This window comes from Anser brachyrhynchus (assembly GCF_964034855.1).
Source record: "Anser brachyrhynchus genome assembly, chromosome: 14".
Lineage (NCBI taxonomy): Eukaryota > Metazoa > Chordata > Aves > Anseriformes > Anatidae > Anser > Anser brachyrhynchus.
The window spans coordinates 10487815-10498285 of record NC_137709.1 but is presented as its reverse complement, the minus strand read 5'-3'; the positions used below and the strand labels follow the sequence as shown (position 1 = coordinate 10498285).

The following is a 10471-nucleotide window of genomic DNA, read 5'->3' as shown; positions in this document are numbered from 1 at the left end:
CCTTCTGCTCTGCAGTTAGTCAGGCTCTCTGCCTTTCAGGACAAATCTTGGAGGGCCAGCTTGGCTTTCTGCAGAAGAAAGAATCTTTAAATATGTTAATTTTGCATTTGTAGTAAGGGTGTGTCTTACTACCGGGGGCAAATAATTGCCTGACTCTTAGAAACCTTTCTTCTGTTTCGGTTTTACGTGGAGATTTGAATGGATCTACCCCCAATTTACATTTTTACCTGAGACAAGTTGAGTATAATGATATTGACCCTCACCTGAAGAGTGTCTTGTGTCACCACAACTCTGACTGTGGCTTTTCTGTGCTGCAAAGCTGAAAAAGTTACTCAAACTTAAGCTTGAATCTGAATTACATGACACTTAGGAACATGTCTGTATTCAGCCTTTGCTTTGGTAGCCTATTTGCTCTGTCTTCAGCTTTTAAGGCCAAAACTCTTGATGGTCCAGCATGGTATTTTCCTCATTATGATTTCTTGTCCCTTCTCTGAGTAAATAAAAGAGCAGGATGATACCTACTACCCAACATAGCTATCCTTGCAACAAGGCTTGTGTAACTCCTGTCATGACCAAGAAGCCCAGCAAATCTAAGGTATTGGAGAATAAACCTTCTGTATCATGGTAATGATGGGTGTATGTATTTATGAATTGTAGAAAGGTGGAGTAAGGGTAACACTGAATCTTGTGTACAACAGGGATCCAAACCATAGAACTGTTGTCCTCTGCGGAACAATGAGGGAAGCTCTGGGTGTGTAAAAAGGAAGGGGGGAAAAACGCCAACATTTCTACTTACCAACGTTTTTGTGGAATGTAAAAATAAGTTTGGCACCAAGCTAATTCTTTTGTTCAGAAATGTTCACTCCACCAGAGCTTAGCCACTGGTTCAGGAGCTGTGGTGTTAAAATTTGGGGGTTTGCCTCTAACTCTGATCTGAGTGATTTGAGTTAAATCCCCCTAACCCTGATGTGCCATCTCAGCAACGTGTAAATGGTGATCCCAGTAGTTTGCAGGGCGGGTGGTGCTCAGCTGAGTAACACTGGGGTGTGTAGTGGTTTAAAATGCCACATTAAAAGAACTGAAGCAGTACTGATTATTGGTTTCTAATGGGTTCTAAAATGATGCTTGGTGGCTGTAGCTGTCGGCTCTTGTGGGTGCCCCGCTGATCCCCCCCATGCAGCATGGATTGCTGCTGCACAGGTTGGTTTCAGCATGTGTAATCTGGACCTGCACGGCCAAAAGGCATCCGTCATCTCCTGCTGTGACCTTGTACCACCTGTCTGTCCCATGCAAGGCCAGCAATTAAAACGTAAGGTAATGAAGACAGCAAGACATGAAAGGGCTTTTCACTCGCTGATCAAAGGGGTAGAGTGCAGTGTTTTCACAACCAGTATATTGAGACCAATAGGACTAGAAATGTTGTTGGGAAAGAAACTAAAGATATTTGGAAAGTAACCTACAAACATCCCTGTTTTGGTGTGCTGCACTAGATGTAGTTTCCCTGTGCTCTTATTTTATTTTGTGGGAAAAGCATCAAGTACTCATTTCCACCTTGCTACCTGGGGAATAATCCTTGTGTGTATAAAAATGAAATGCTATAATATTAGTGCTGAGGACTGCCTAGGGAAACTTGGTTTCCAGTTCTAATGCCTCATTATATGAAGTCATTTAAATTTAAATTCTCAAGGAGAAATGCCAATGGGCTGTAAATTGGTGTCTCAGGCCTGGCTCTCGGTGCTGCTGCAGACCAGCAGCTCTTGTGGATTTTTTATGTGTATCTAAAAGGAGAAATTAGCCCAAGGTCCCAGACAGGCATGCTGATGCCTGTGAGTGGTGGGGGAGAGATACTGCAGAACATCTCTTTTTATAGCAGCAATTTAGCTTTCCTGTTTTAAGAACTATGAGTGAGTAAAGCAAATTTTCAGCATTGCTCTAAAGGGGCTGTCCATAAAGATGTCAGCGAGGAGCTGTGTTCCCTGTGGGGGGTCTCTGTACATTTAGTGGTGACAGCACAGGACTCTTGCAATACCCATGGATGTGCAGCGTGTGGATTACTTCCCGGGCATGCAACTGGAAAGAAAAACCCAGATATGCACCATACCCCAGCGCATGTATAACAACCGCCCTAGCCCTCATAACCAGAAACAAACAGCAGCAGGATGCTAGAGCCTCAGCATGGGAGGATGCCAGAAATGCAGCCGGGTGTCAGCGTGTCCCTCCGCTTCCACTCTGAGCCTCGCGTGCTGCCTGTGCTGGTATGAGGACCTTCAGCGGGATTAACCACGGCCGTAAAGTGAAGTGTGTGTACTTGCGGGGTGGATCTGGACCTGTCCCTGTGGTGGTGAGGGAAGCGGCAGCTGACACTGCACAATGCATAAAGCAGCACACGGAACCTCAAGTCAACCAAGATTTATGTTTTCCTTCCCAGAAATAGCATAAATCATCCCATTGACATCATTAGAACTGACTTGCTGAAGCCAGGCAGTACAAATTTGTTCTAGTCTTTTGCTACTTAAAAATATAAAAAACTTACTTATTTGACTGAAGCACTCTTTTTGGGGGGGGGGTGGTGGTGGCGGCCTGTTTTTTAACAGCTTCTCTTGATGACAGCCAGCCAGAACTGTGCACATGTTTGTGTGCTGCACCTCCACTGACTGCAGGGACTGCTTTGAAAGCAGCTTTTATTTCTCACAGATAGTAAGGGGTACAGAAAATCCTGGCCAGGAAGATGGGATCTGGGGGGCAATTTTTAGGAGCCAGTCCTGTGACTTATTCAAAGCCTGTGCTGGAGAACAATGCAATCTATTTAGGAAACGTCTGCAGTGCTAAAATAAACTATGGTTATATTCTTGCAGCAGCAGAGTGCACCAAATCCTAGTCCCAATATGCAGAACACCTATAAAATATTTCTGAGAGGAGGTGTTTTTAACCCTGAAAATTAGTCATCTGCTAAACAACCAGATTTCTTGGATCCAGGACCAAAACTCTTAAAAAAAAAAAAAAAACTTAAAAATGTTTGTTTCCTAATAAATAATAGAGCATTTCATAGAATTTGAAGTGCTGGACAAACTTACTTTTCTTTTCCTTCTTGGGCCTGTTAACTCTTGACCTTACCCACTCTACAGTAGCATCATTCATGCTTGTTTCTCCTTCAGCCTCGCCATCTCCACAAATAGCAATCTAGTTCCAGGACGTCTCCCCAAGACCAATAAATGCTATCCAGACCTAAGGAATAAAATCGCTTTGGCCGCTAGGAGATTCTGCCCCTTCGCGAGTTGATTTTTCTTTTTGGGCAACTTCTTTTTCCAGCACATCAAACTGGGCAAGCATCGAGCGCTCGCTGCAGGCCCCGGGGGTGAGTGCTGCACTTGTGTGGCCCCCGCTTTGTGTCGGTGCAGGGGTCTGCCTGCGCTGACCCGTTTGAAAATGGGGCGCCTCCGCCTGTAATGGAGCTGGGAAAACCGCACGGGTCTCCTGACGTGCAGACCTGTGTTTTAGCCATTAGCCTGTGCTGCTTTGTTGACACCAAACAAATGTTATTTTAAGCAGGGATGACTTAACAACTGTTTTATGGTCTTGGTGGAGTCAGTGCATCAGTCGTTCAGCACAGAGAGCTGGTTTAAGTGTGCCCTGCTTTGCTTTTCTGGATTCTCATCTCTCTTCATGGGTTTCTGTCATCTTTTCCTTTTGCTCTTGTTCAGGAAAGTTTATTTTTTGTCTTATTCTGTATCTTAGTGTATTTATCAGGGCTCCATTTACACTGTTTGTATGTGATCTGCGGTTACAGCAATTCTTTCACACAAAGACAATGAAGCTCATCTATTATTTTTTTACTTTTTTTTTTAATACTGATTTCAGCCAGCCCGTAGGCTCTAATATGCATTTCAGGCAACAGCCTGGGGCAAGCGTATGCAGTAGCGTGATGGCAATGGCAGAGACGCTTTAAAGCTGGTTGGTTAGCTGAGGGACAGCTGTACAACCTTCACTGTGGTGAGAACCAACACCAACCTAGTTCAGTCGGTGCCCTTGGAGATACTCTTCTGCTCAGTGCCTTCTGAGGACTAACCGATGAGCTGCGGTGGGAAGGGAGGAGAGGGGACTTTGAGATCCTTAAAGATCCTGTGTTGGTATCCAGAAAGGAAAAAAATCAGTGTGGGTCAATGCATGGCCTGAGAAGTGGAGGAAGCAGTAATGATGAGACCGCTGTTGGAGGCTGGATTGAAGTTTGTTCTAAAATAACAAAGCAATGTGTTTTGAGGGGGGGGGGGGGGGGGGGGAACACCACAGTTCCCTGTGGCATGGAAGTGAACTAGGAAGAAGTTAGGGAAGGCCTCGTCTCTGAAGGAGGCTTTCTTAGTGAACGATGCTCTGCAGAGGCAGTGTTACAAATGACTGCAGGAGACAGGTAATGATTTGCAAGTAATTTATTCCGTGTCGCTTTGCTAAACCTTGATTAATTAACTTCCACAAATGTATTGCCGGAGCTTGGTCTCCTGTTGGGAGAAGTCTCCATTTCCCTCTCTCTCTGCATAAAAACGTAGCACGAAGCTGATATTGTAGTAAATCAAGCACCCAGGAATGAAAGATCAGCCTCCAGTCTGAAAGCTCCCAGTCTCCTTTCCTCACTCTGGAGACAATGAGGAATAGCATTTTAAAGGTGTTGATTCTTCTTAATAATCCCCGTTAACAAGAAATCACTTACTGCTGATATTGATCTAAACTGTTGTCAGTGAGATGAATTAGGAGCAGGGGCAGGGGAGAGAGGGCTGTTGATTTGTTGTTTTCCTGCCGGGCTCCTCCAGCACACTTTGGCTGATTCCTGCCAGGACCAAACCTTGTTTTGTGACTCCACGGAGTAACTTTGTGTGAAAGCTCCCAGAACTCAAGGAATAAGATTCTGGCCACAGATGCACTCTATGAATTGTAGGGGTGTTTTTTAGGAAAAACAATTACCTCAATTTCTAGAAAACTGCCAGAGACAAGGGATTTGGTATCAGTCCCTTACAGCTGACATGTTTATTTGTTATTTTTGTTCCTTTACAAGTTGTATGAATTCCAGATAGTTTGTGTAAACCCACCGTACACAATATGTCTGAAGAGAAGCGGTGCTGAGATGCACTCCCGTTACCTTTGGGTGGAGCTGGGGGCACTGAGTTCTTCTAAATAAAGCTGGCCTAGAACGGGGGGAGGGGGAAATGCCGGTGCCAGACCGCGCAATTCAAAAAAGCTGAGGAAAGGGCACTGAGATCAGATCCAGGTACAAGGATTATTAAAACCTCTGTCCTTCACCCCCTAGCATGCCCCGAAACACTGAGAGGATCTCTGATTTCAGGCTCCCTAGGGAAACGTTCATACCCTGTGCTTCCCTCTGGAACGATGCTTTCTAAGCATATATATGTATTTTTTTTTTTCATATTGCTCCAAAGACCTGGAACCCTTCACACTCAGGCAGAGACATGTCAGGTTTGATGTGTTCAGTTTTTGTAAGCAGTTGAGAGGACTGGACTTGTGTGAGGGCGTGCTGTGGTGTGTGCCGACAGCCTCGGTGCCTTCAAAATCCCGGGGAAACCTTTTTCCACCGCTCAACCCTGTTGGCCACGCCGGCTCCGGAGGCCGCTCTTGCAGGAGGCGAGCCAGACCCGACAGAGCAGAACTAGCAGCGATGGGGTGCTTGAGCACATGAACACCGTGAGTGCCCTGTGGCTGAAATCAGCATGTTGGGGGTTAATTCCTAATGAGCATTAATTGTATCCAGCTTCCCCCATATCCACCTAACGAGAGGTCTTTAACCATGCCTTGCTCTACGGCTGCTGGAGCAGGGCTGCACTGCTGTGCTCGCCTTCAGCCAGCTGCTGCTCTGTCCTCTGCCTGCACCGTGTTCAGAGCTGGCTCCAAAGCTCCGGCTGCTGTTCCAGGGCCCCGTCTTATCCTGCCGTGCATCTGCTCGTGATGCAATTCCCGCGGGGATGGGGAAGCATGGGGAGGAGAGGAGCGTGTGAGGGGCTGCGCATCCATCCCGTGCAAGAACGAGCACGGGGCAGTCCTGGAAGCTGGACCTGAAAGTGGTGTCCAGAACTGCCCTGCAGAGTAACGGCAGGCCAGATCCCAGCGGACAGCTGGATTCCCTGATAGCTGCGCTGCTGAGATAGGATGGGGGGAAAATAAATTTGAAGAAACGACCACATGTGAGGAAGGGGAAAAGATGTCTGGACTATGTGGAAGTGAGAGGGGTGCTGTAGACCACTTCATAAAGGGCCAGCCTCTGAACAGCAGAGAGTCACGTCTTAGCTGGTCTCGATGCTTTCCCTCATGTTAACTCGGGACTTGTCCTCATCGCCTGGGGGCTCCCTGTCAGCTCTGATCCTGGCCAAGCCCTGCAGCAGCAGGCTCTGACTGCAGACGATGCCAGCAGCCTTGAGCCAGGCAGTAACGCTGTGCGTGCCCTATCGATAACTGAGGCACGGAACTGCCAGTGCCCCACGGCATGGCAGAGTTTAAACCTGGCTCCCTCCCGTGCTCCCTCCCTGCGGCTCTCAGGAAAGCAGACACCTCGGCTCTTCGAGCAGGCTCTTCTCTGGCTACCCTGCCGTCTCTCAGCCACCTGCTGAAGTCTGAGAGTCCCTCTGCCCCACAGACTGTGTGCGAAGAAGGCCAAAGTTAAGGTGCAGCCAGCGATCCCAGGACAGGAGAGGTTTCGTGCAGAAGTAGCCCTTTCCTCCCGGGCTGCACCGCTCTGGGGCTGGCCCCAGCTCCTGCACGTTCAGGGGTAGGCAGCCGTGTGTCCGTGCTTTGGACCCTGCAGCCTGGCCCCCTTTGCCGTAACGAGCCCAGCGTCCCCCTGCCGGGTAAGTGTCCCCGAGGCAGGCTGGCCTCAGGGGGCACAGCCCCCGCAGGTGGCTGTGCCCCGTGTGGCATTAGGGGCTCCGCGAGCAGCACCCAGGGCTCGTCTGCCCCTTGCAGAGACCAGGAGGAGGTGGGAGCTCCTCGCCTGTGCCATCCTGCCTCGGGGGGCGCGGGTTCGTCCCTTTGGGAAGGAGGGACAGAGGCTGCAGAAGGCTTCCATTCACCAGCAGCCTTTCATCCCATGTCCCAGGGCCACAGCCACCCTGTCTCCATCCCTGTTTACTGATGGGGCCGATAGGGCCAGGACAGGAGAGGTTGCAGGTTCCCCTAATCGCCTTATCACCGGGCCGGACAATCTCAGACACTCAGAGGATGTTTTGACTGCGCCGAATTACAATGTTTGTTGTTTCTCACTCCCAATAATTGACATTTGATAGCGACTACTGTAAAGGCGGCCGAGGGGCTGGGGCTGAGCCAGGAGAGAGGCAGGGGGCCCTTCCCCTCCGGCAGCCCCCGAGCCCTGTGGTTTAGGGCTTGGGCTGTTTCCCCCCCTCCCCTCCTTGCGCTGCCTTTCTGTGCGAGGAAGAACTCAGCCCCCCCAGAGCCTCCCAGTGATGGGATCTGGCCGGGAGATGGAGGGGGGGGGGTGGGACAGGGCTCATGCACAGCAGTCCTGCCCGGGCTGGGGCTTCCAAAGCAGGTTGAAAAATTATTTTTAAAAGACATTAAAAATACAAGCACGGTTTGCACTTACCAATGCGGAAATCGCGGAAATTTAGGGAGGGCTAAAAGGGGGGGTGGCAGCAGGGGGGAGCCCTGGGGGGACCTTGGCCGTGCAATGAAGGCGGGGGACGCGCAATGAAAGCCACTCTCTTTAATGACAACTCGCTGATCTCCGTCAGCTGCTACAGCAAAGGGAAAGGCGGCGGGACGAGGAGAGGACAGTGCATTTCGGTACTAACGGATGTTTTAGTGCATAACCCTACAGGGACCGGGGGGTCGGGGGGGCCTTGTTCCCCAGGGGGGCTGACCACGGCTGTGCGCTGACGAGATCCCCATCAGCTGCCTGGTGAGGGGCAGCCCGGGGGGGCGCTGAGCTGGCCGGGCAGCAGTGACCGTACGGGAAGTGCAAAACTTAAACGTGGATCTCAATAATAATTAGTATAAGAGTAAAAAAAAAAATAATAATTACGGGTTGTAGGGCTTGGCTCGCTGTTGTTCGGTTAGTGGGAAGAAGGCAAGCAAAACGAGCGGCTGTTTTGTAGGAAGGAAGGAGAGGAATTACCGGGATGAAGACCCCGCTGGAAGCAGGGAGCCAGAAGGGTCCGGCACGGCCTGGGGTGGGAGCAGCCCCCCGGTGCCAGCTCCAAACACCGGAGGCCTCCCCATGGAGATGGGTGCCAGGCTCCTGAGCTCCGGTGGGATGCTCCAGTGACCCGTCCTCATCCCCCCGCAGCCCCCAAGTGTCCCGAGAGCGGCTCCCAGGCGTGGCCGAGGCCCCCCCCGGTGTGGGGTTCCCCTGTGGGGCCGCCCTACCAGGCTCGGATCCCGTGCAACGTGGAGATGCCTGCGTTCCCCTGCGGGATGGGTGTCTGCACCGAATTCAAGTCCCCCACGCTGAAGTTCATGAAGTTGTTGCCGGCCGCCGAGGGCTGCATGGGCTGCACGGAGGGGTAGTTGCAGTTGTAGTTGGCGTTGCAGGCCGGGCTGTTGTAGTTGGGGTACGCGGGGTAGGCGTTGTAGCTATAGGGGTTAATGCTGACGTTGTAGGGCGAGCTGTAGGGAGAAGACTCCCCCAGGCAGGGCTTCCCGTCCCGCACCAGCACCGGCACGGCTATCCGCCGGGGCGGCGGGATCCCCACCATCTCGAGGGTCTGATCCTGTCTCTGCCTTTTGCATTTATACCTTCTATTCTGGAACCAAATTTTCACCTGGGTGGAGGTGAGCTTTAGGACGTTGGCTAGATGGTCTCTTTCGGGAGCCGAGAGATATTTCTGCTGCTTGAACCTTCTCTCCAGTTCGTAGACTTGGGCCTGGGAAAAGAGGACGCGAGGTTTCCTCCTCTTCCTCTGTCTGGGGCGCTCGGGATCATCCAGGTCTCTCTTCTCCTGCTCCAGGCTCTTGTGCAGGGAGCACAGCTCTGCAGCAAAACAAACGGGCAAAGGAAAAAGAGGGAAGGGTGGGAAAAAATAAAAAAATAAAAATAAAAAAAAAAGAAGGGAAGAAGAGTGGTATTAAACAACCCGTGTGTACTGAGAAAGACCCTGCAGCGCCGTCTCTTCCCTCGGCCCCACTGCTGCTGGCCTGCTCTTGTAGCAGCGGCACTGTCTCAATCATGCTTGCTCAAGTCTCAAGTACCTCTTTAAGCAATTTGTCTTTATTATTATTATTATTGTTACTATTGTTATTATCATTATTATTCTTTTGTAAACAAGGAGGCTCCGCGCCGATTTTAGTCACGCTCGTCTCTGCCACGGCTTGGCTTTCTTGCACGTGCGCCCTTTATATCGAACCCCAGCTGCGGAGGTAGGCTCAGCAGAGCTATTAATTAGAAATAAAACTTGTTGCCTCATTTCTCTTCGAAAGCGATGGAGGCCTCGGGTGTAACATTGTGCCTTTGCCCCCTGCTTCCGCAGCGAGTGTGGCTGTTGAGGGGCCAGGGGTCTGTCCCCTCCGAGGGGCTGCAGGGCCGGGGGGATGTCTGGAGGGGGGTATGGGGGATATGAGATGCTTCTCCTCCCCTCGCTTTGCTTCCCCCGAGCCCCTCGGCCGGGCAGCCGAGGCCGGTCGCGGTGCCTCCCGCAGCCTCCCCGCACCATCCCCGCAGCGCCTGGCCGCTCGCCTTTACCTTTCTTATCCGCCTTGGGGTCCTTGGCCGAGTCCATCTCCGCGTAGCTCTTAACGTAGTAAGGGCTGGGGAAGGCCGCCTTGCCCGGGGGAGGCTCGGGCAGCTCCTCCCGCAGGTCGGGCAGGCTGGGGGGCTCGGTGCCGAAGGCCTCCTGCTTGAAGGCGGCCAGCATGCAGGAGGGCGACGGCAGCTCCATGGGGGCCAGGCCGCTCTGGTGCTGCTCCAGGTTCAAAATATCCTTGACTGAGAAAGGGGTCGTCGTCACAGGGCTAGGAAACATGGCAGAGGAGAGCGGGGCAGCGGCCGGAGCCCGGGGTCATGGAAAAGGAGGCGAGGAGCAGCCGAGGAGGAGCGGTGGTGGAGCTCGCCGAGGGGGCACATAGCATCCCCGCCAGCAGCCTCGCCTTGTGCACTGCAGGCAGGTAGGAGCGGACCATAAGGGATTGGAAGGAGGGACTAGGCACTTTTTGGGTGACTTTAGCTTTCTATTGGCCAACATTGCGGTGATGGTATGAGAGATGCAAAGTTGCATGTCACCTAATATAGTAATACATCTCCAAAACATCCCCGCTCGTTTAAAGGGGCGGCACTGTATTTATCCAGCTTTCCCCGCCGAGTTTGTTGATCCATTTAGAAAAAAAAAAAAAAAATCCAGAATGGCCTAATGTGTACAAAGCCCCTATCTGATGCCATCTATCATACAGTCAGATTAAATAAACAGGCCGGGAGGAAACCATCAACCAAATATGTGCTGATTTCATTTTTTTTTTTTTTTGAACG

The 10471-nt window shown here is 51.2% G+C and overlaps 1 protein-coding gene across 1 annotated transcript; it reads right to left on the bottom strand.

The window, feature by feature from the left end:
- Positions 1-4409: 4409 nt before the first annotated feature.
- On the bottom strand, positions 4410-10111 carry NKX2-5 (NK2 homeobox 5). Its single transcript, XM_080555274.1, has 2 exons — positions 9692-10111; positions 4410-8983 (listed from the first exon to the last, which is right to left on the bottom strand). The coding sequence occupies exons 1-2, from the start codon at positions 9969-9971 to the stop codon at positions 8376-8378; spliced, it is 888 nt and encodes a 295-aa protein (XP_080411400.1). The 5' UTR covers positions 9972-10111; the 3' UTR covers positions 4410-8375.
- Positions 10112-10471: the final 360 nt, after the last annotated feature.

Excerpts from the sequence above, each read along its gene's own strand:
- NKX2-5 (XM_080555274.1), bottom strand. The coding sequence starts at position 9,971 with ATGTTTCCTAGCCCTGTGACGACGACCCCTTTCTCAGTCAAGGATATT. Across the intron at positions 8,984-9,691 it reads CCCCAAGGCGGATAAGAAAG|AGCTGTGCTCCCTGCACAAG; the intron begins GTAAAGGCGAGC and ends GTTTTGCTGCAG.